At 38.9% G+C, this 23850-nt stretch overlaps 3 protein-coding genes across 3 annotated transcripts; 2 read left to right on the forward strand and 1 right to left on the reverse strand.

Moving 5' to 3' along the window:
- Positions 1 to 672: 672 nt before the first annotated feature.
- gnptg (N-acetylglucosamine-1-phosphate transferase subunit gamma) lies at positions 673 to 6176 on the reverse strand. The gene is made up of 11 exons (XM_080454984.1): positions 6021 to 6176; positions 5739 to 5793; positions 4471 to 4538; positions 4256 to 4310; positions 3613 to 3696; positions 3342 to 3435; positions 2863 to 2977; positions 2438 to 2520; positions 2028 to 2153; positions 1773 to 1854; positions 673 to 1518 (listed from the first exon to the last, which is right to left on the reverse strand). Exons 1-11 carry the CDS (start codon positions 6064 to 6066, stop codon positions 1442 to 1444), a joined length of 885 nt encoding a protein of 294 aa, XP_080311110.1. The 5' UTR covers positions 6067 to 6176; the 3' UTR covers positions 673 to 1441.
- A 604-nt stretch (positions 6177 to 6780) lies between these two features.
- On the forward strand, positions 6781 to 11382 carry tsr3 (TSR3 ribosome maturation factor). Its single transcript, XM_080455970.1, has 6 exons — positions 6781 to 6998; positions 7674 to 7890; positions 9260 to 9453; positions 9795 to 9962; positions 10707 to 10761; positions 10913 to 11382. The coding sequence occupies exons 1-6, from the start codon at positions 6875 to 6877 to the stop codon at positions 11061 to 11063; spliced, it is 909 nt and encodes a 302-aa protein (XP_080312096.1). The 5' UTR covers positions 6781 to 6874; the 3' UTR covers positions 11064 to 11382.
- A 1189-nt stretch (positions 11383 to 12571) lies between these two features.
- On the forward strand, positions 12572 to 23280 carry pdpk1b (3-phosphoinositide dependent protein kinase 1b). Its single transcript, XM_080455176.1, has 14 exons — positions 12572 to 12705; positions 14739 to 14987; positions 15199 to 15241; positions 16188 to 16325; positions 16719 to 16863; positions 17088 to 17185; positions 18471 to 18546; positions 18875 to 18943; positions 19088 to 19184; positions 19376 to 19549; positions 19835 to 20052; positions 20317 to 20374; positions 20691 to 20843; positions 20956 to 23280. The coding sequence occupies exons 1-14, from the start codon at positions 12682 to 12684 to the stop codon at positions 21067 to 21069; spliced, it is 1656 nt and encodes a 551-aa protein (XP_080311302.1). The 5' UTR covers positions 12572 to 12681; the 3' UTR covers positions 21070 to 23280.
- The last annotated feature ends 570 nt before the right edge of the window (positions 23281 to 23850 follow it).

Here is a 23850-nt window from a genome sequence, read left to right on the forward strand (position 1 = left end):
AAGTAGACATTGTACAAAGGAAATTACTGAACATTTATGGCTGTTAATGTCCCCATTTTACATTATATTGCATTTACACAGCATTGGTACTACACCATTGTTTGTCTTTAATGTTATACACTAAACCTGAGTTTAACACTAATGTTCCTCAAACTCTTCCTTTTCAAGTATCCCTTCCTTTTTTTAAGAAGTCATAGAAAAATGTAGGCTACAGTACTGTACAGTAACTAGGTTGGCCACATCTGGATTTAGAACCAATATACCTTCCAAATTCCAAGTCAATCTCTTTTGCTTTAAAGGCTCCGTTCTCAATCCACTCCACTGTGCCACTCTCGTTGTCCTCGCTCAGTGAGGTCACCTTCGCCTGCTGGATTCTACTATGTGCTATTTTGTACTTCGTTTCTCAATAGCTTTGCCATGTTTTTGACCAATCATCAGTATATATGCCCATGCAGGTGAAAATAAAGTGCCCATGTCCACAAACAGGGTAATGGACACGCTTGCCACACATTTTATGGCGAAGACCGTTTAAATTAAGCTCTTCTTTTAAATGGAATTAAGGAAAGTCAAACAGTAGAATACCTGTACCAGGATAGTTAATAAGCAAATAATGGTCCATTTAGCAGCAGAGGACAGTAAATACAATGATACACTTTCTTAAATGAAGGCCACAGTACTAATTTATTGGCATGTTTACAGGCTTTGATTACTTGACACAATATACAGTATGACACAATTACAATGCAATTCCAGTGTACAAAGTCCCAAAAGTCATAAAGAAAGAGTAAGGATTCCTATGCAGGTTAAGAAAGGAATGGGAAATGTTTCACAATGTTCAAGTATTGAAAGATTTAGGAATTGGAAAACATAAACACAATTTTTTTTACTCCCAAACGTTTTTGGCATACTGTCATCCCTCACTGAGATATTAGCAGCCTTAGATCGACATGGCTTTTTTGTTATTCATATTGTCTAGCCAATGTCAGTGTACCTCACACTGAACAGTGACCTAAATCCAGAAGTTATAAATAATCTGCATTTATAGAGCAACTTTTTCCAAAGTGCTATTCAGGTATTCCTACACACCGATGGAGGCAGCCATGCAAGGCCTAAAGACACTTCAACATGATGCCAGGAGGAACCTGGGGTCGACCCGGGAACCTTCCAATTCCTATATACCCGCTCTACCTCCCGAGCTACTGCTGCCCCTACATGTTCCAAAACTGGAAGGGTAGGGAATTTAACCCATTCAATCCGAGAACGCATCTACAAATGTCTTCTAAATCCTAACAGTTTTCTGAAAACCGTGCTATAATATCAGTGGTTCTCAAACTTTTCCATATCAAGGACCCCCAAAATTATACACAGATGACACAGATGCGTTTCCGGATTGAATGGGTTAAAAAGTGGATATCGAGGTGTACTGTAAGTGGAGGCAGGTTCAAAGTAGATCTCTGACGAGGCCGTTGTCTCCTCTTAAGTGTTGGTCCTGGGCTGTCACGCTGGCTGTAGTCATTCCTTCAGATGTCAAACGAGGATAAAAATCAATCAATTACATAGTAAAATGTGTTAACATTAACATTTTTACAAGAAGGTAAGATGCAAGGAATTTGACTTATAGATATCTCCCCTGTACATATGCACGAAGACCACAATGGAAATATATCTGACTTTATGGTGTCATCCTCGAAATGTTTTTTTATGTCGTCAAATTAAATCAAAGGGTTAGGTTTAAGATTGTAAAAGGATATAGGCTTCATGAGCTGACTCACGTGTGTTTGACTCAAAAGGAATGTTGTGTTGTGTGAGGAGTGAGCGCAGTCTGTCAATTTCCTCCCTCTGTTTCCGGAAGTCCTACATGAACAGACAAACCAGTAAGCAAGTGATAAGAAATATTATAGTATACAAAACTGGACACATTCTAGTCATATTGTACACAATGCACTCACAAATGAAACGCCTTCATTGTACATGTATATATTTAGAGAGAGAGAAAGAATATATATATACATATGTAATGTGCATACCTCTGTGCATTTCTGTAAAGAATCATGAGTTTCTGAAAGGGCAGTGATATCCAGCTTCACTTTCACTTTTTGGCTTTTCAGGAATCCAGCCTCCTCAAAAACATCCCTCAAAAGATTATTGTAACCCTGCAGTAAACATATACAGTATGTGTCACTGAACAGTGGCCATTTGTTAAGCCTCAAATATCACATAGACTTATTTATTCAGCAACTCTTTAAAAATACAAGACCATAATGGAGCTCGGATATTGTGATGAGCACACAAATCTCTCAAGCTCAAACAAATTTCACTGCTAAGCTCTACACCGCGAGTGAGATTACCAAGTGCTATTTGAACTTCTTGACACAGATACTCTTGACAGAGAGTGACTCTCCAGTCTCTCTAATGTCAAGACCACACTGCCACTTACCTGCTCAGTGATAAGCCCCTCATAGAATGCCTGTTCTGCTTCATCCCATTCCTTTTGCAGCTTTTCATTCAGGGTAGGATACACTGGAGGACGGTACAAAATCGATCAGAAAGCAGCAGCCTCAAGGCTAATTTATGACTTGGCAAAAACATGTTGTGTGACATGCCACTCGACAAACATGTATTTTCAACTGAAAGAAGTACTTGTGGACACTTTTTAGGTGCAGTAATACTGTATTAAGCAGCATTAGTAGAATTAGTTTAGCAGACCCTGGGAAACCCTGATAAAGTATATGGGTCTACCGTCTAAAAAAAGTGTCACTTTTTTCTCCTGAAAATACGACATTGTTGTCAAGCGACATATTGCACAAATGCCGTCTACAAAGCAAAAGTGTGGTTTTCCTTTATTAGATACTGGTGTCTTACCTAAAAGAGAATGTGGATGGCAAACGAGTGGGGTCTCAAACGTAAGAGAGTACACACAAGTACTGGGCTCTGATACTTGGGCAAGCTTGCTGCTCGCACCACACTTTAGGATAACCTACACAAACATGACAATAAACTGATTAGAGATGCATTGAGTCACTCAGTCCCCACTTCCAATACAAGAAGAGCAATCGAGCAAAGTACATGAGGGGTAATGTTTATGGGTATCCAGAAATATCTCATACTGCAAATATTAAAGTAATACTATTTTACATGGTGTCATTCTGTTGAGATACGGGATATGTGTATGTAAATATAATAACTTTAATTACGTTTTCTTGAATACATCTTCCTCAAAGTTTGCTTTACTATGTGTCTGATTCATTACATCTTCAACTTAGCCATGTATCATAGAGGGACCTCATAAATCCTATTTAACAAAAAACCCAAAACGTTCAGCGTGTCGACAACTCACCAACCTTTGTTTGCCTACTTTTACTTCCACACGCATCTCCTTCTCTCATCCACATGCCTGTGAAAGTGTTGTTTTCTATCGCCCATTCCTGCCAGATTCTAAAGGGAATACAGAAGATGCTGGTCTTGGAAAATAAATTCTGCTCCAATGTCACATTGACAAAAACGTTCCAAAATAAATACAAAAAGTAAATAAATAAAACAAAATTAGCTAAAGTAATGTAAAAATATAAAAAGGTATTTACAAGTCAAAAATGACATTTCTCAGACACTTACCCCAATATCCCACTGTAGGCGTTCCATCGGAATGACTGCTCATGTTGGGTGATGTTATGGAATGGACAAAATTCATATTTATACCTGTGAAATTAATCAACATAAAGTCTCTATTATGACAGACTCACATGAATTAACTCCACGATCTGAAATGCAATCATAACATCAGATAAAACCGTATCACCTACTCCCAGAAGGAAAGTGTGCTAATTTCAGTAGCCTAGTACAGTGGTTCTCAACCAGTGGTCCGGGGACCACCAGTGGTCCTTGGGGGGGTACCAGGGGGTCCCCAGCTAAATTAGTTAACATAGCGTCACAATCATTTTAACCACTTAGCTCAGCGCGGCGCTTGGTGCCGCGCTATGAGCTTGTAGATCTGCTATTTTTGAAAAATCGAGAAAATGTGTGCATATTATATATAATATACATAATATACAGTACATATATTTTAAAGGGAACATTTTTTACTCAAATCTTTGCTTCTGGGGGTCCCTGGCACAAAACATTTTCAGATGGGGGTCTGCGGCCAAATGTATATCAATTTAGGGGTCCTTCGTAGGCTAGTAGATCTCAGCAGCAACAGAAAGTGTAAAAAGCAAATAAACACTAAATGGGAAAACATTATATACAATAAACTACTTACGTTGACTCAATGAAACTGAAGCACTTTCCAGCCAGACGATGGAGATGTGTTGGGCCTTAAAGGGGGCGTTATAAATAATATTAAGGAAGGTTTTCATGACATCTTTCTAATTAAAGTAAATGTAATAACAAAAATGAGACAATTCATTTATTTCCAAGACACCATAATTTGACTATCTTTACAAATCTAGATAATATGACTGCAGAGATTCTTACCTGACACAGGAGAAGGAGTCGCTCTAGGCTGTAGTCTGCTCCCTTGAGCCAAAAATGGATTGTTTATCCTAAACAGATGAGAAATCCATTTTAAAAGTACTTTAAAAGTATTGTTCCTGTCTGAAGAAACACTGTGTTTACACATTGAATGACAGGCAAATATGGAGGTCCAGTGGATGGAGTTCCAATTATACTTTCTTTAATAACTTTAAATGTTAAACTTTGTTTAAACAAGTTAAATAATAATAAAAATAATAAAAATCTACAAAGTAACTAGTAACTAAAGTTTTCAAATAATTGTAGAGGAGTAAAAGTACAATATGTGCCTCTGAGATGTAGTGGAGTAGAAGTAAAAGTTCTGATAATTGGAAATACTCTACTAAAGTAAAATAATACCTCAAAATTGTACTTTCACTTTCAAAAAAACTTTTGGTCATTTTATCATCTACTCAGGCCTTTGTGAACCCCCCAGACAGTTTTTAAGTTGCTTGATTCATTATTTAGATATTTGATATTCATTTTATCAGACACGCCCCCTTCCTATACAAACCCATTGTAACTTCAAACTTCATTTTAACCATTCATTTTTCATCAAAAACACCCGTCCTTGGTTCTGGTGACTCATCCTGCCCTCCTAATGCGTGAGGGGGCCGTGTTTTTTCAATTACTTTTTTCATTTATTTTTAATATTTTTGGGGGAAAATGAAAAAAATAAAATACAATACAAATTTTAAATAAAATAAATTTAAAAAGTAATTGGAAAAACACGGCCCCCTCACGCATTAGGAGGGCAGGATGAGTCACCAGAACCAAGGACGGGTGTTTTTGATAAATCTAACATGGTTAAAATGGAGTTTGAAGTTACAATGGGTTTGTATAGGAAGGGGGCGTGTCTGATAAAATGAATATCAAATATCTAAATAATGAATCAAGCAACTTAAAAACTGTCTGGGGGGTTCACAAAGGCCTGAGTAGATGATAAAATGACCAAAAGTTTTTATGAAAGTGAAATATCCCTTTAAATACAGTACTTGAGTAAATGTACTTTGTTTAAATGTTGAATTTAAAGCTTCTAGGATTAAGTATGGGCGCTCTAGCGACCCCCACTACAAATCATGAAAAGCAGTGACAGAACTAGCCCTAGAATGTCTGTGATCTTACATACATGTAAATATATGTAAGATCACAGACATTCTATTCTAGGGCTATGACAGAACAGAAGCAAAAAGTAAATTTAGATGGACGTGGCTTTACTGTTTATCTCTTACCCAAATGTGTTGGGCTCCTCGACAATCTTCATTTTTCCTGCGAACGCGTTGGTCACTGCATAAAGACAAATCTTGAAACATTATTTCAACATAAATAAAAAACATAATAATAATATATTTTATTTATATTGCACTTTTTCTTCTCAGGGAATCCCAGAGTGCTACATGGTTAAAAACATGTGAGAAATGTTTCACTAAAAAGGGAAGAAACCTAAAAGACCTGGTATAACGTTATTACACCATCACAACACATCACCACAAAACTGACAGCAAATCACTTACTGAGAAGAAATAAACAGACCATCCATGGCCTTGTTACATACAACATTCTATTAGATATATACGGCTGAATTAAACGTAGCTAAAGTTGTAGCTAATGTGTCTAGAACCTATAAGCTATGATATTATGGTCATTCTAGCTACATTTCCTGCTACAGATGTCAGAAGACACAGGTCACCTGATCAAAACAAGGTTTGGACATGCGTAGTGCTGCGTGTTCGTGTTTAGTTTTAGAGCATAGGTTTAGATCCCATAGTCCAGAGGAACATACGTGTGATTGGCTAGTTGGTTGTCACGCAACCGTTTGATGGATGGAAAGAGCAACAGTTGCCTGGTAACGAACTAGCCAATCACAACGTGAACAGCAGTGTTGCCATGTCGGCTTATTAAGCGACTTTGGGCTTCTTTTTCTGTAAAGTTGCTTGTAAAGATAGGTTGCGGGTTGCGTTTTTTTGGGCTTGTTTCTAAAGCGTACTTGCTTATTTAGGCTTGCTTCCAAATGTTTATTATTATTTGAATCAGTGGTTCTCAAATATTTCCATGAAAATGTTTTGAGGCAGGGAGCATTTGTGTTGTTATAATAATGTTTAAAAAATGTTCCAAATATTGCACATTTTATTGCAAGAGTTTTTGAAAATAGCCGACGCATAAAGTGGCTAAAGTGCTCATGTGACCTAAGTCTCGGGTTTGTTTTCCTAGACCTGTTTGCTTATTTCTCTCACAAAATATGGCAACACTGGTGAACGTTCGTCAATTAATTTGGGCAATGGGATGGAGGCTATCACATGTAGCATGTTAGCTATAGTGGTAGATCGTTGTTGATAGAGTAGACCTGTAAGTTGTCTGTCTGTACAACATGCCAGGGCGAAAGAAGCAGGGAAGATGTGAACGTCATGACAACAAGGGCAAAGACAAGCGACATAAAATGAAGGGGAAATCTTTAGAAGCTTTCACAGAAGAGATGCATACTGCATTAGAAGGTAAAGCTCTACACTGGCTGTCATCTCTGTAAATAGTATGATTCGTGGTATTGACAGTGGTGGAAGAAGTACTGACATTTTTTACTTAAGTAAAAGTATCAATACCGCAATGTATAAATAGTAAATACTCTGTTACGTATTGGCATCAAAATATACTTAAAGTACCAAAAGTAAAAGTACTCCAGAATGTCCCATTTCAAAAGTTCAAAATGTATACAAATCTTTTGAAAATAGCAGATCTACAAGCTCACAATGCGTCTGTAGAGCGCCTATTGTCAAATAGCCAAAGTATATATATAGGGCTGGTTAATGTAAGTTTTAGTCACTAGTTAGTAATTAAAGTTTCCAAAGAATCGTAGTGGAGTAAAAGTACAATGTTTGCCTCTGAGATGTAGTGGAGTAGAAGTAAAAGTATTGAAAATTGGAAATACTCAAGTAAAGTAAAATTACCTCAACATTGTACTTGAGTACAGTACTTGAGTAAATGTACTTAGTTACTTTACTGGGTATGGATACAGGAAGAGTGGGCACCTGTTAGAGATTGGCATCTGGCAAACAAATGACACTTTAAAGAGAAGTTCATCACAAATAACAAAAGCAGAACGTGTAATATGAAGTTGTTGCATTCTGTTGAACCTGATAGTTGTCTCAAATTCTGCCCCCTCTGTTTTTCAGCAAGTCTCCACCCTAACCCAGAGGAGGGAAGGGAGGCTGTTGAGGTTAAACTACCATGTCCACTTGCCATGTGGGAGTTGGGCCACTGTGACCCTAAGCGTTGCACTGGCAGGAAGTTGGTACGCAAGGGGTTTGTACGAACCCTGCGCATAAACCAGAGATTCAACGGCCTCATACTGAGTCCAATGGGCACAAAGTATGTGACGCCAGCAGACAGGTGTGTTATGGGTTACCCACTTACATCTTGCATGATGATCGGGTCGTGGGGGTAACGGTTCCAACAAATGGGGGACTCCGGGTAGGGAACGAGAATTTGCCCCAGGTGAAGGAGTTTAAGTATCTCAGGGTCTTGTTCACGAGTGAGGGGACGACGGAGCAGGAGATCAGCCGGAAAATCGGAGCAGTATTGCAGTTGCTGTACCGCACTGTTGTGACGAAAAGAGAGCTGAGCCAGAAGGCTCACCAACATGGCAGCTGTACGGAACGCTTGAATTATCCTCTTTCTATCTGCAATGTTTTTGTTTCATAAAAATCCACCGTAGAGATGTTATGAGCTACTTTCTGTCAATAAATTCCGTGCAGGTGATTCTTTTTCTAAGTGTCAGAGTTTGGAAGCACTCGTTTTCAATAACGCAACGTCCTGCTGCCTCCTGCATTATGTGCAAATTAGAAACAGGTGGTACGCAGGACCGTTGAGTGATTTACAACGATGTCCCGGTGGAAAAGTGACGCATGTGCATACTCTCTATACCGAGCAATCTTCGTTCCTACTCTCACCTATGGTCATGAAGTGTGGGTCACCGAAAGAATAAGATCGCGGATACAAGCGGCCGAAATGAGTTTTCTCAGACGGGTATCCGGTCTCTCTCTTAGACATAGGGTGAGAAGTTCAGTCATCCGTGAGAGACTGAGTAAAACCGCTGCTCCTTGACTTGGAAAGGAGCCAGCTTAGATGGTTCGGGTATCTAGTACGGATGCCTCCCGAGTGTCTTCCTAGGGAGATCCTCACTGCAAGTCCCACTGGGAAGAGACCCTGTGGATGGGGGGATTATATCTCCACACTGGCCTGGGAACGCCTCGGCATCCCCCAGGAGGAAGTTGCTAATGTTGCTCTGGAAAGGGAAGACTGGAAATCTCTGTTGGAACGGTTACCCTTGCAAAAAGGATGAATGAATTATATAAAGGCTCTTATTCATTTTATAATAAACAATTGTCCTTCCATCTACACAAAGACATGACAAATGGGGAAAAACACACCAGCACCACTTTCACGCATACATTCCTAACTATTCTATCCATCCATGTTGTTATAGCTATACTTTTAAAAATAATTAATATGTTTCAGGCAACTCCCCAAATTCTGGTGCTGTGCCTAATCTGAGGCATACAAATCAAGTTGCATGAACAATTGTCATTGTAAAAATGTTTATTGGAACAGATTCGAAACAAGAAATGTCACATGCATTACAGTTGTGTCATTACAAAACTATATACATTGCGTGTAGTTTGATTCAATCATTATTATTAACGGCCCTAAATGAAATGAAATCCTGACAGTTTGTTTTTTGTTGCCATTTCATGCACAGACAGATAGTGGCACAGAATGGACTGGCAGTCATTGATTGTTCCTGGGCCAGACTTGAGGAGACTCCCTTCAATAAGATGATTGGATCACATCCCAGGTTGCTGCCCTACCTTGTAGCAGCTAATCCAGTTAACTATGGCAAACCTTGCAAATTATCTTGTGTTGAAGCATTTGCTGCCACATTCTGCATTGTGGGTAAGGTTTGAACTCATAGCAGCTGACTTGTAGTGTTATACAGCAATACTTACCACTACTTTTCTGTGTTCCTGGAAGCCAATTCTCTGTCTTTATAATCAGATTCACTCCATTCAAAAGTGCAGAACATACTAACATTAATGTTACTATTAAATTAAATAATAGTGGAAAATGGTGACAATAAAATAGACATATATACAGTATATATTCTATATGCTGTATATTACATAATGTACGTTCACAACTTAGTCAGAATGTCCAATTAGCCAATGATCATGCAGATGGCTATGATTTATGGTTTATGGCAGTGAAAACCCATCATGTCTCCCTTTTCGTTTTAGGTTTTCAGGACCTGGCGATAATCCTGCTCAGTAAATTCAAGTGGGGCATGGGATTCTTGGAGCTCAATAAAGTTCTGCTGGAACGCTATGCAGTCTGCCAGTCAGAGGAAGAGCTGCTCTCTGCAGAGAAAGAATATCTGAGTGCTCCTAAAGAGGAGGCAGAGTTTGGTAAGAGGGAAAAAATAATATGATAATCTGTGAGAGGTATAGATTCAAAATTTACATGCAGGATTATTGGCAATTTCTCCCAGAAATGTTAGATAAACTTTTTGTTACCACAGCGCTCTGACTCCTCTGGTGCGGACAAACATTTCGGCTATCCAGCCTTCGTCAGTGTCCCATACTGACAACCGTCAGTGTCCCGACCCACACTGACGAAGGCTGGATAGCCCAAATGTTTGTCCTTTGTAGCCTAAAGACATGAAGAAATGGCAATAAAAAAAGTTAACTCACTCTTGCTATTCTGAGTGCGACTCATCACTTTTTTAATATGATCCCAGAAATGTTATAAAATGTGACAATATGGAGAGTAGTATTAATCAGCATTTTGACTATGGCCCACATTGTGTCCACATTGTCTGGACAGTTGTGTGAATGTATCTCATACATTGTAAAGTGCTTTGCAAAAAGGCACTATACTAGTGTTGCACGATTAATCGAAAAAAGATCGTGATCTCGATTCAGACACCTATGAGATCTCGATTTTAAATTATGACTTTTTTTTTTTTTTTTTGCTTAATATTTTTATATTTACAAGAGAATTGTGTGAGAATCGTGTGAGAATCGTGATCTCAATTCTTATGGAGGAAAAACGTGATTCACATTTGAGCAAGAATCGTGCAGCACTACTATATACCATTTACTATGAAGACAATTTTGCTTTAATGAAAGTTAATTATCTCTTGTTTACAGATCCATTTGATGTAGACTCGGGAAGAGAATGTATGAATCTCAACAGACCACAATGGTGAGACTTGAAACAGAATCATGTTTATGTAGGCATTGCACATTATTTGACTGCTATTGAATTCAGGAACTGCACTGCTTTCCATTAGCAAACATATTATATGAATGGTTTAGATGTGTAATATTTAAACTTCAAATTCTGTGTTTATTAGTATTGCTCAAGACGAGGAGGATTCCGGTGAGGAAGAAGCTTCGGATGATGATGATGATGATGATGAAGCAGGGGAGAAAGCAACAGAAAGTGACAATGAATCCCAAAACTCAGATTGTGATGATGAGAAAGAATTAAAATTGTCACACTAGGGAAGAACTTTGTCTCTTTAATACAAATATTGAGATTAATTAACCTATTGGACATATAATGTGACCTTTTATATAAAGTTTTGACACAATGTTATATCTGTCAGCACTGGCTAAATAAACGTAAAAAGTAATGCTTGTAGATCATTTTGGGGGTATATTGAGATTACGATACTATTACCGTTTTCATGATGTGATGTGATTTGTTGGCAGACCACTGAACAACTGGTTGCTATAACTTGTATCAGTTTATGCTTTGTGAATTCAGGCTTTTTGGATAGGAATGTAATATATGATATGGTTGTCTTGTTCAGAATCTGAGGTCTTGTTCAGGATCTGAGGTCTCATTTGAAAAGCACAAAAAGGAGACTGTCAAGAGAACATGAAAGTCACATCTACTTAATTTGAATATTAAATGTTGCCGTTTCTATTTTTTAGAGTAGATTTCAGTTTTTATTTTAAATACAGATTAAATATTTAATTTATAAACGTACATCCCAAAGATTAATACAAAATAAAAAAAATCCCATTGCCCATATATGGGGTCCGCACGTCCGCTAAATATGATATCTGCAATACATTTGAAAAGTAAATCATTTGAAAGGTTTTGACAATTAATTAATTTCATTTTCAAAACCTAACTATATACATTTTTTAAATCAACTTGTTTTTGAAATATAAAGGGAGGGTAATAAACCTTATTGCCAGAAAGAATCGATGTACATTTCATATGATCGATGAGTTGAGTTTTAGGTTGTAAATGTGGCGAGGGGGCGGATACAAGCGGGATCCGAGGGAGACTCTCCTCCTAGAATAAATATCAAGGATTAGTCAGTGACGTCAAAACTAAGCGTCAAACAGCCAGTTCTTCGGGCTCATGGGACGTTAGCCTATCATTTGTGCAACAAACCTCCTCCGTCGTCACTTTACGTGCTCGAGAAAGAAAAACAAAGCAGTGGTGGAGAAAGTACACAATTGTTTTTACCAAAGTAAAAGTATCAATACTGCAATGTAGAAATACTCTGTTACAAGTAAAGTCCGGAGTTATACATTTACTTGGGTAAAAGTACAAAATATTCTTAAAAGTACTCATTATGCAGTATATGTCCCATTTCACACATTTTCAAATGTATAAAAATCTTTTGAAATAGATCTACAAGCTCACAATTCATTGCGATTTTCAAATGGCCGAAATGGGGCTGAAGTGGTTAGTGTATGTTTTGTAATAACAATCACAATCCGCAAAGTAACTACTAGAAACTAGAGTTTTCAAATAATTGTAGTGGAGTAAAAAGTACAATATTTAAGTAAAAGTATAGAAAATTGGAAATACTCCAGTAAAGTAAAAGTACCTCAAAAGTGTACTTAAGTACATTACTGCAGTTACTTTACGCGACTGAAACAAAGTGGAATACTACGGCGAGTTCTTGTCGAAAAGCGTCGCTCAATGTCGTCACTCACCCATCCCCGTCGTCTTCGTTGTGCTCTCCTTTCCTCTCCTGTCTTTGCGGTAACATTGTTGTGGAACGACGTCACAGCTCGAAAATGAAGGCGCAGAGGCAGCCATTACTGGAGCTTCTGTAATTATTTTATTCCAAATAAATACTCGCGGAAAACTTCCATGGCAAGAGCCACAAGTCAGATAGTAAGTATCGCAGCTCCGATGCGAACACGAACTCGAAGCCGGTGCTTGAGATGTGCAGTGTGGCGGCTGTTTAACAACAAATCGTTCCCTGGTCGGGCCTTCGTTTGAACAGCGGTGCTATGTACTATAGCCACACACAGATCATCTAACGTTATGACGTGCTAACGGAACGTTAGCATGCTGCTAACCCTGGCTAGTATGGGCTAACATCACGATCATTTAGATTTGTTCAGCGTTTGAACCAGTCGAGGGTCATTATTGTGTGCTTAAGTTGTTGTTGCCAGTGTTGTTGCTGTTTGATAGGATGTATCTACGGGTTGCGTTGGTCCACTACTACCTGTTAGCTGGTGTTAACGCGTTGGGTTAGCTAGCTAGGTTCGCGCTTTCTCACTATGCTTTATAGATTTCACGCTAGCTAACGTTAACGCTGGTTAGGTTGGCTATACCAGCTGGGTGACTTTTGAACACTGGCGATCAACGTTACTACTTTCAGCCAATGCATGCCTACCTGACGTGAAAATGACAGCTAGTCAGCAACTTGGTCATCTGGTCAGCGAAGCCTGGGCTATAATAGTTAAAGCTAAGTTTGTAACTTGCTGTCAATGATGGCCGGCATCATTCGATCAGACAGCAGTAGCATTAGCTTATACAGCTAGCAAATAAACTTTACCGGGGCCTGGTGTTATCAGAGCACTCATTGTGCTACGTTAACATGTGCACTCATATTAAGTAACCTATACCTAGAGATCCCCCACTACTAATTCATTAGTGAATCTGACGCCATAAGAACGGCTAAAATGGGTCCATTAAAGTGTACATAGGTAGCTAAATGGCCACACCTTGGAGCACTCATCTCCACTGCTGATTGATTTGAATGAACAGAGACAACATCAATTTAGAGTAGTTAACCAAATAGCATTGGCTAGTGAAGCGACCTATTTATTTTTTTTGTTTTGAATTGGTATGGCTGGCCAGGAAGTTGCGATAAGTGAGTGGCCCCTTAACTGCTCATTTGCAAGTACATTACATTGGTTATTTAAAGCCTTGAAATACCATACAGATGTCTCATCATATTTGCCTGCTTTATGTCCATTTAGTCATCATTGTTATGCCCATTATGTGGTGTGTGTGAAAACGCCTGTCACATATAAGTGTTAGAACTTGGGACTTCTCTCAGCCATAGGTGCTTGAGGGTGAGCCTGTCGATAACAGTAGCATCTAGTTCAGTGGGCCTTTTACAGCAGTATTATAAATGATAGTCTGCACTTCAGTCCATCCAGTTTATGGTGTGCCACTGAGGTTATGTATTTGCTACAGTGACTTAAGTTGAACCATTGAGCCTTGCACTCTGACACAATGTAGCCTAGCGCTCTGGTCCATAGTTACTCAACTCAAACATGGGTCAGACTGGGTTTTTGTAGTATAAGTGTAGCCAATCACTGATCTATATCGTTGTGGGCACATACTACATGGGTCTGGCTACTTCCTCCTTGTTTTGTGTCAGCACTGACATTACCAATTGGCACAACCATCTTGTACTCATATCCATCTCATTCTTATCCCATGAAGAGGAAGGAGAACAGTTGTCTCTTAAATGGAAATTAATTTAGCCTTTCAGTATTTAAGTATTGTGCCATTTTGCTGAAGGTCACGATTGTAACATTGAGATATGTGGACGTTTGCGCGTTAATTTAGTTTTTACATTACTTAGAAACTAAATAGTGAAAAGAGATTAGAGTTGCTAATACTTTTCATTTCATTTGATTAATTTGTTTAATTTATAACATGCTTTTTCGATTTATCTGAAGTAAATAGTGCATCAGCGTATTTGTCTATTTTTTGGTGGGGGGACGGTGGACGTAGTCTGAAGTTAATAACATTGTTTAATTCTAATATTCATCGCTGTTTTGTCCTGTTTTATTTAGCAATGAACCTAACATAAGGACAACACTTTTTTTTATCCACTTGCTACACTAAAGAAAAAGACACCTAGATCATCATGCTGAATGCTTTCCGTCCTCTCCTTGTTCCAGTATGATGTTGTTCCCATTCAGTCCAGCGTTGTCATCTGTTCCTGCCCACATCCATCAATGGTAAGAAATCAGCCTGACTCCTGCTCGCCACTTGCTATCCCGGGCGCAAGTAGCAGCCACTGTCCCAGCATGGAGGGCCCAGCCTCGGAGGCCCGGACACAGGCACCAGTCCAGGCTTCCCAGCCACGCAAGAAGAGGCCAGAGGACTTCAAATTCGGCAAGATACTGGGAGAGGGCTCCTTCTCCACCGTACGTAGCTTGCATTCCATTAGGCTTATGAATTAGCCCTGGATAGATGTTGTTACACGCTAGCATTCTTTGTGGTCAAGATACTTCAGTGACTCATCTCCAATTCATTTGAGGTGAATTGATCAGGAAGTGCCTGAGAGTCACTAGATGTGCTCTCTCAAGTCAAGACTGACAATGTCATGCGATGTATTCTGCTTATTTGCTTTCTAAGGTTGTCCTGGCAAGAGAGCAGTCAACGGGTAAAGAATATGCAAGTGAGTGACACTTTATACTTTAAAGTTGCATTTTGTGATATTTATGATTGTCACATAAGTTTTGGAAATGAATATGTGCTGTGTGCAGATTTAATTGAGACATAATTCAGGCCTTATGTGCGCACACTGTCTGTCCATATTGTTATTTTCTGCTGTAGTTCTGAGCTTCCGCTGAATCTTTGGGCTCCCCTTCCCAAGCTCATGGCAGATTTGTTGAAACACCTAGGCACCACCCGTGGTGGTTTAGTATCTGCTCACCCCTTTTATACTTGTGCAGTCCCACTACTGCATTTTGGCCAATTTTCCAGTGCAAGATGACTTTAAAATGCACTTTGTGTGCAAAATGGCTGATACGATGATATGTATTTGTGAAAGAAGTGATAATCATTTAAGCCCTATATACTTTGTTGTATGACGAATATAACAAAGTATATAAAACAAAAATATCCATTCTGCAAGCTCACAACGCATCATAATGCGTTGTGAGCTTATAGAGTGGCTCTTTGAAAATTTAATAAACTAGGGCGATGCCCTTTGGGAATGCATGCCCCTCCGGTTATGCAATACCTGTTGTACACCTTGTCACTCCCTCGGTTCCTCAGTGGTACACACCAAGTTTGAAGTTTATTGGTCCGAGAGTTCTCGAGATATGCAGGGGACACACAAATTCCGTGTATTCATAGATGGATTTAATGACATGGCCAAAATGCACCAGGTTGAATGTGGTTAAATGCAAGATCAATTTAAACTACCTACTTTTAATTTGAGATATCAAAACTAAAACGGTATGCTAGTAGCCAAGTTTTTCTGGCTCTGGCTGCTATACTGTTTGGTGCACACTTAATTGAGAACCTACATAAAGTATTGAATACCTGTTTTATAAAATAAAACCCTGTTGCTCTGCCTGTGCTTATTACTGTGTTGTCATTTTTCTCTTGTTTTCCAGTTAAAATATTGGAGAAGCGGCATATTATGAAGGAGAACAAAGCCCAGTACGTGAAAAGAGAAAGGGATTTGATGTCAAATCTAGATCACCCTTTCTTTGTCAAACTCTACTTTACGTTTCAAGATGATGAGAAGTTGTGTATCCTTGAACAATTGCTTTGTGTCGTGACATGAGATCTGTGTGTTGTGTAAATTATTAAACTGTCGGATACTATTGTAGGGTTGGCTGTACTACTAAGCCTAACTTATACTTTGTTGTATTATGGAGTCACACCCCAAAAATAGCCAATCCACAAATTCACATTATACAATCACATTGTGAGATTATAGATTGGCTATTTTCGGCACATGCTGGAGTATAAATTAACCATTACTCACTCTAGTCCTTGTATTCATGTGTAATAACATACGTTTATTATTATTGCTACTACCACCATTGTCACAACAATAATAAAAACGGTTTCCCTTTTTGTTCTTTTTGTAACAGTTAATGTTCAGATTCTTTGCCTTTTCCTTAACGAACTTGTCTCAGATTTTGGTCTTAGCTATGCTAAGAATGGGGAGCTTCTGAAATACATTCGCAAAATTGGTTCTTTTGATGAGACCTGTACTAGATTCTACTCGGCCGAAATAGTTTGTGCTCTAGAGTATTTGCATAATAAGGGGATAATACACAGGTAAGATCATCTGTTTTAATAGCTGTTCATTCATAATGTTTTTGTATATTTGCACAGTGGTAGAATATAGCCAACATGTTTAAATTTGTTGAAACTACTTTGTAATTGATGCATGTGAAATGAAAAAACATCTAATCTAAGAAACAAAAGTGTTAATGCTCATTAATTGCTATTTGTATATACAACCCCTCATATCATTCACTGCCACCTTTTTTTCATTACAGAGACCTAAAACCTGAGAATATTCTTCTGAGTGAAGATATGCACGTCCAGATTACAGATTTTGGAACTGCAAAACAGTTGTCATCAGACAGCAAACAAGGTACAGTTACAGTAGGCCTGTGCTGGTATGGAATTTGTATTGCCACTGTGAAAAATCAACATGGACCTCCACACATTTTAAATATTATTGACTCCCGTTGTGCATAGTGAAGCAGTCACTATCAGGTGTAAGTACCAATGTCTTTTCAGAGTGGTGCTACTGGAATAATAAATGATTATTCCATTACTGCATTTCAGCTCTAAAGCCTGATTTATACTTTGTCGTACAATGTACGTACAAAAATAGCCGATCTACAAGCTCACAATGGCTCGCATGCAGTCATTATGAGCTTGTACATCGGCAGCTGGAGTCACTAACCTCATCCATGTCTTTTTCAATACAGCAACTCGGAACTAAAATACAAGATAAGAGTGTTGCTTGTAAATCCTTAAATTAGATTGGATGTAGTTGCTCCCACTGGACTTTTTCTCCTACAAATGCAGCATATTGCCTCATCCAACTTAGCCCACTGTCCCTCATGTCATCTGGCTCAAATCCTAAATGTACCAAAATATGCGATGTAACATTTGGCTTAGAAACTAGCTGCGTCAACTATGGGCATACCACGTAGAGATTGCATTTACTCCAACTGTTTATGCTGCTGTCTGTTATCTCTGGGTCTATGTGTATATATTCAATTGTGTCTTTTGATATCAAGCTGAGAAATAAATTAATAATCCGATACACAAAATAAATAATAGCCCATCCCTTCGCGCGAAGCTAAAGTGACTTCTCCCTAAAAACCCTTGAACATAGGATGAATCATGGAAAACAGTCCATGTTAACTAAACAAGGATTGTGTTAACCCATTGAGACCTGATGCCTATTCTACAAATGCCTTCTAAATCAGTAGTTCTCACACTTCAAGTTTTTTCAAAAAAGTTCAAAAATAGCAGATGTACAAGTTGTGAGCTTGTATCTCTGCTATTTTTGAATATCTAACGCAAATTAGTTTTCTCTGGTTTTAAATGGTTAATGGCAAGCTTACATTTCATATCACACACCATATGTACTCCTGTAACAAAAAGAGCTCAACCCAATGAACCCAGCATAAAGACACTACTTTATCCACTTAATAAACAAACAAAAAAATACATGTAGATCATCAATGCTGTTCTTGTCCTAATGCGGTTATTGTCCCTACATACACTGGCCACATGGAGTGTCAGATGTGATACCGGTGAATCTGTATCATAAAAATGTGCTTGTTTTCAACATTTTTACATTTACCATATAATAGAAACGTGGTTCCATTTCCTTAACCATTTTTGTCATTGTTTGACAGCGAGAGCAAACTCCTTTGTTGGAACAGCACAGTATGTGTCTCCAGAGCTGCTGACTGAGAAATCGGCCTGCAAGAGGTAATGGAGTCCCCCTACTAGATAGCCTTTACTAATACACAGGATAATTCCTGGTGCTGAAGGATGAAGGACTATATAGCCACCTGGCAAAATTGAGTTGTGCATATTGACCTATGAGTTAGAAAGTGTAGACTATCACAGATTTATGACACACATCACTCACAGAAAGCAATGCAGTAATTTGGATATCTATACTGTTGTAGTAATCAAAACAATATTTTAGCTACAAATATGTTAATTTATATATATGTATTTATATATATATGTTTTTATTGACTGATTGATTGGGTTTTGTTAACACCTGTGCCCTTTTTCTTTTTTTCATAAGCTCTGATCTCTGGGCCCTGGGATGTATAATCTATCAGTTGGTGGCTGGTCTACCACCATTCAGAGCTGGGTAAGAACACAGTAAAATCCTCAGTGTTCATTTTCAGTGTTTCAGTGACTCCCAAGACCTGTGGTCTGTCCCAGTACTGTCTTAGCAGTAAGTGTTTTTGTCTTCTTTCCCTGTTGTGTTACTTACATGCTTTGTATTTTTCAGAAATGAATACCTAATATTCCAGAAGATAATAAAGCTGGAGTATGAATTCCCGGAGAAATTCTTCCCCAAAGCCAAGGATCTTGTCAAACAGCTTTTGGTATGTCATGGTTTCATTGATTGATCCATTAAAAATATCTTTCCGGAATACGAGCAGAATTGCAAGGAGGAAGGCTATCAAATATCATAGTTTCATACAGTTATTATCTGTATTGGGTTGAAGGTTATATTAGGGTCAGTATTTGTTCTAGATCCAATGTGAGGATAATGCAGTTTGTTTTCATCTCACAGTCTTTGGACCCAGCCACACGGCTGGGCTGTGAAGAGATGGGAGGGTACGAGCCTCTGAGAGGACACCCCTTCTTCGAGACCATCTCCTGGGGTGATCTGCACATAGAGACACCCCCTAAGCTCACACCGTATCTGCCAGCCATGTCTGAGGATGACGAAGACTGCTATGGAAATGTGAGACATGTTCTTTTACCTAATACCTGTTCAGGTTGTTTTTGACCATTTTAAAACTACACCAGGCATTCTAAATATTTTTCAATACTCACAATAAGCAACTATTCCATGATTGTTTGTGAAGCCTAAAAGCAAGATACATAATTTGAGTGCCAAATTTTGTGAGGGAACAATAAATAACTGAATATAATGACAGTGATAATACAACTGTACTAGCTTTCAGTTGGCCCATTTATTATATGCAATTAATCATCCAGCCCTATTCACTAATGATCTCTTCCTCAGTATGACGACCTACTGAGCCAGTTCAGCAGTATGCAGGTGGCCCCTTCGAGCTCGTCCCAATCCCTGTCAGCGCCCGAATCCATTCCCCCCCAGAGGTCCAGCAGTAACATTGAGCAGTACATCCATGATCTGGACAACAACTCTTTTGAGCTGGACCTGCAGTTCTCTGAGGAGGAGAAACAGCTGCTGCTGGACAAACAGACCACTGGAAACCCCTGGTAGGCGCCTCTCCCCTGTCAGCCTGTTGATGTGTCTGTGTATGCCTTATATAGAGCTCTGGTGATGATTTCCCCTTAAAGAAAGGCAGATGTGAATGAACCTTTAAGTCGAAAGTGATTTTGGTCTGTGGGGGGGATTGTTTAATGGATAATGAAAATAATTCTCTATTAATTGGTGGTATAACTTTGAGGGGGGGGGGGCATAGGACTTAAACGTGGAAGACATATCTAAACATATGTACATAACTTTGCTCATTTGCACAGGCACCAGTTTGTCGAGAATAACCTGATCCTGAAAATGGGCCCAGTGGATAAACGGAAGGTACGTAGATCCTAGTTTGAATATCAGAATATTCTCTTTAATCCAGTCTTTGTATGAACTGAAACATGTCACTCAGCTTGCTGGAGTTTTGCTAACAACAAGTCAGCACCTGTGTTTTTACGGGAAAATTTACCCATTTCATTCAACAAAAAGAAGCAGATTCCAGATCAGCACTGAAGTCTGTTCTCGTGGCATTGCTGACTGCTTGTGTATAGGAAATGAAGGGAAATTCCCTGCTTTTTGAGTGAACTCTCTTGTGCACTAGCCCCCTCTGTTGGTGATCTGATTTCTCAACATATCTGGTACTCCATTGCAGGGCCTGTTTGCTCGGCGGAGACAGCTGCTCCTCACTGAGGGCCCACATCTGTACTATGTGGACCCTGTCAATAAGGTCCTAAAGGGGGAGATTCCTTGGTCTCTAGAGCTGCGTCCCGAGGCCAAGAACTTCAAGACCTTCTTTGTTCACACGGTAAATTAAGATATATTTTTTCCCCAGCAAATGTGTTGATACCACTACTGTTCATTATCTTACATATTTTTGGTTAGTTGTTAAATTTGTTTTGGGTTTTTCTTCATTGTAGCCCAATCGAACATACTATTTGATGGACCCCAGCGGAAATGCTGACAAATGGTGTAAGAAGATCCTGGAAGTGTGGAGAAAGATCTATCAAAGGCACCAAAATCCTGGCCTATAGGAAAGCATTTCCTTCCATTGGCCACTCCTTCCTCTTAGCTCTGAGGCCAATCACTGAGCAGAGTAACACCCTCTTTAGTGCCCTTCATCACCGCAATGTAAACAAACTCTTTTAGAGACGCTGGCATCTAGACCTTGTTTGTTTTCCGCAGAACCATGGGAAAAAATACAACATTGGATTCAGGGTTGCTTTGCTTGTTCTTTGTGCTCGCTGTGAGGCTTCTATTGCTTTTTTTTCCATGTGTGTATGATGAGACTGCTACCATGCACATCTGCTTCTTGTACATTCTGCAGGGGAAAGAGAAAGGCAGGCTCGTCTGTAGAATAACGCAGGCATAGGTTCCACTAGGACCATCTCAAACGCAAGGACTGGTTTCCTGCTTTGATGACACCATTTAAACACAATCCAGCTTCCCTGAACCGGAGCCTATCCTGACACAGTATCTTACTTAGACCATATTGTAATCCTACATTGTACGTGTATGGCTTACTCAGAACCCATTTCTATGTACTCCATAGTCACAACAGATTCCATAACCTGTTCAGTGTCATACCCGTAACCTAACTCAAGCACTATATTTCTGTCAGAGCCCACTTGTTTCCATAGTATGGGATTTTGAGTTTTCTAGGCTCTTGGTACTTGACATACTGCTGTCCAGTTTAGGGTCTCAATATTACAGAGCAGAGTGCTGGTCTATACTGAGAAATTGGTCTGAATCAATCTGTGTTTTTAGTGCGAGACAGTTACTGAGAATATATTTCTAATAGGGAGCGGGTGAACATGCCACTAGCTTGTACTCTTATCATGACTTGCTTAGCTTTCCTGCACGGCCAGTTTTGTAGCTCAGCCTTGTCCGCTTTTCTCTCCTAGGGCACTGGAGATATAGTTTATTCAAGTTAAAAGGTGGGTATTTTTGACTGCATTGGCAACCATGGATAATATTATTGGATGATTTGGCTGTTCTGAACCATTCACTGGCTATTTCTTTGTGGTGTGAATGCTTAAATTTATTTTTTTCGTGGGATTGTCAGCTCATCTTCAGTATGTCCTGTTGAAAACAAAATCTGATGCTGACCACCCCATGTTGAACAGGAAAGCATCAATGGAGAGATATATACTATCATTCTTGGAAGCAATCACAGTAAAGCTGTAGGCCCGGGACAAGTTGGCAGGACTGTGTCGTTGGGTTCTCAATGTTCATTGGGAGTGCCCCATGTTGTTTTTGTTTTTGTTTTCTGTTTATTTTTTCACCCGACACCTGGCCCAATAGAAATTAAGCAATTGATTTAACTTTTGCTCTTTTTGTTTAAGAAAGATATATTATTGTAATACTTTTAATTTTGACATATTACCTTAAGGTCCTCTCAAAAGGATTCTTCCTCCAGCTGTCAGCGTGTGCAGTGTGTGACTGGAGCAAGTGAATAGCCTCCTCCGGCCCTGGGGCCCAGGGGCTCTTCTCGGTTGGGTGTCAGTTAAAAGGATATCTATCTGATCCAAATAACAGGTGAAATTGCTGTATCTGTCTCTAAAGTTGAGGAAAACGCTCAAAAAGGTGTTTGCTTCTCTCGCTAGAAAAAATTCGAATCAACTTGGCGGCAGTCGGTTACATTGTGTATGAAACTCTACCTGGCTTGTAACCGACTAGAACTGTGATGTACAGACGATGTATTATTGAAATCTGAAGCAAGTAATGCAATGATATTAGGATACAGTTTTTGTATTTTTATTCTTGTATAAGGTTATTTGATGGCTATTGTTTAGCCTCTAGTTCATTCTGTGTTATTTAAATTCTAATATATGAATCATATTTGGATTGAAGTCATGTTCAGGGGCCATGTTGTGTATGTATTGAGATGTAAAGCCTTTGAATGTGAATAATTATTGTAAACTATAATATTTTACAGCTTTTTTCTTACTATATCATATACATTTTCTATTTGCTCAGTGATTTAATCATATTTCTGATAATTTAATGAATCTGTTCATTCTCTCTCTGATTATTTGTGCGATAGGTCAGTAGATGTTGAATGATAAATTTTCCACTTAATGCTTGGTAGTCCAGTAATTAAAGCATGTAGGGATTTAGGCATACAAATAAAGCCATGTGTCCTGTCTTCTGTTGATAACCACAGTCAAGACACAAAAGCAGCAGCATTCACTGACAATGGCATCTACACGTTTGCAACATGTAAATAAAGTTCCAGCCCATCATGAGTGTCTTATTTGTGTTATACGAAATTGACATGCATAAATTGATAGATAGGTCTTCAATAAACTTGCTTATCTGTTGCCCTCAATAACCCGTTTCCCTTATAACACAATGCAATACATTTATTGTCACATGTCATGACACTACAGGTTAAACTAATTGTGTTAAGCCTGTAGGAAATGTAATGCACCTATTCCCTAACCTAGTGAAAGATCTGTGTTCGTGATTAAATGCTGCATATGATTGTTTTTAGGAAATTAATTTGTCATTGATTTAATGGTGACAATGTAACTTCTGTCTTTGAGGTTCTATTTTGACTGATTTGGTGTGAAAAGTTTTACAGACACTAAAGGGAGGGTACGTGATTTTTGTTGTGTTAAATAGCTCTATATGCTGATAGTAAATTATATACCTTTAGACTCCTGTGTGTTCACTAACGTCTCCATGTCTTTAGTAGACAAAATTGCTTTTCAGGTCGGGGCACCAATTTCCTTTAATCAGGAGAGAGAACTCTGAACGAGATACAGGACCAGGGAAATTGGAGTGAGCAGACAAAAAGGAACTGGAACACT

The sequence above is a fragment of the Gymnoscopelus braueri genome, assembly GCF_963280865.1.
Source record: "Gymnoscopelus braueri genome assembly, chromosome: 17".
Lineage (NCBI taxonomy): Eukaryota > Metazoa > Chordata > Actinopteri > Myctophiformes > Myctophidae > Gymnoscopelus > Gymnoscopelus braueri.

What these genes read in the sequence shown, in the direction of transcription:
- pdpk1b (XM_080455176.1), top strand. Translation starts at nt 12,682, where the DNA reads ATGGCAAGAGCCACAAGTCAGATA. An exon ending in AACGGGTAAAGAATATGCAA is followed by an intron (nt 15,242 to 16,187) that starts GTGAGTGACACT and finishes CTTGTTTTCCAG; the next exon opens with TTAAAATATTGGAGAAGCGG. An exon ending in ATCTTGTCAAACAGCTTTTG is followed by an intron (nt 19,185 to 19,375) that starts GTATGTCATGGT and finishes TTCATCTCACAG; the next exon opens with TCTTTGGACCCAGCCACACG.
- tsr3 (XM_080455970.1), top strand. Translation starts at nt 6,875, where the DNA reads ATGCCAGGGCGAAAGAAGCAGGGAAGATGTGAACGTCATGACAACAAG. An exon ending in TGCCACATTCTGCATTGTGG is followed by an intron (nt 9,454 to 9,794) that starts GTAAGGTTTGAA and finishes TTTTCGTTTTAG; the next exon opens with GTTTTCAGGACCTGGCGATA. An exon ending in TAAAGAGGAGGCAGAGTTTG is followed by an intron (nt 9,963 to 10,706) that starts GTAAGAGGGAAA and finishes TCTTGTTTACAG; the next exon opens with ATCCATTTGATGTAGACTCG.
- gnptg (XM_080454984.1), bottom strand. Translation starts at nt 6,066, where the DNA reads ATGTTGTATGTAACAAGGCCATGGATGGTCTGTTTATTTCTTCTCA. An exon ending in GAGGAGCCCAACACATTTGG is followed by an intron (nt 4,539 to 5,738) that starts GTAAGAGATAAA and finishes TCATCTGTTTAG; the next exon opens with GATAAACAATCCATTTTTGG. An exon ending in TTCAGTTTCATTGAGTCAAC is followed by an intron (nt 3,697 to 4,255) that starts GTAAGTAGTTTA and finishes TTAATTTCACAG; the next exon opens with GTATAAATATGAATTTTGTC.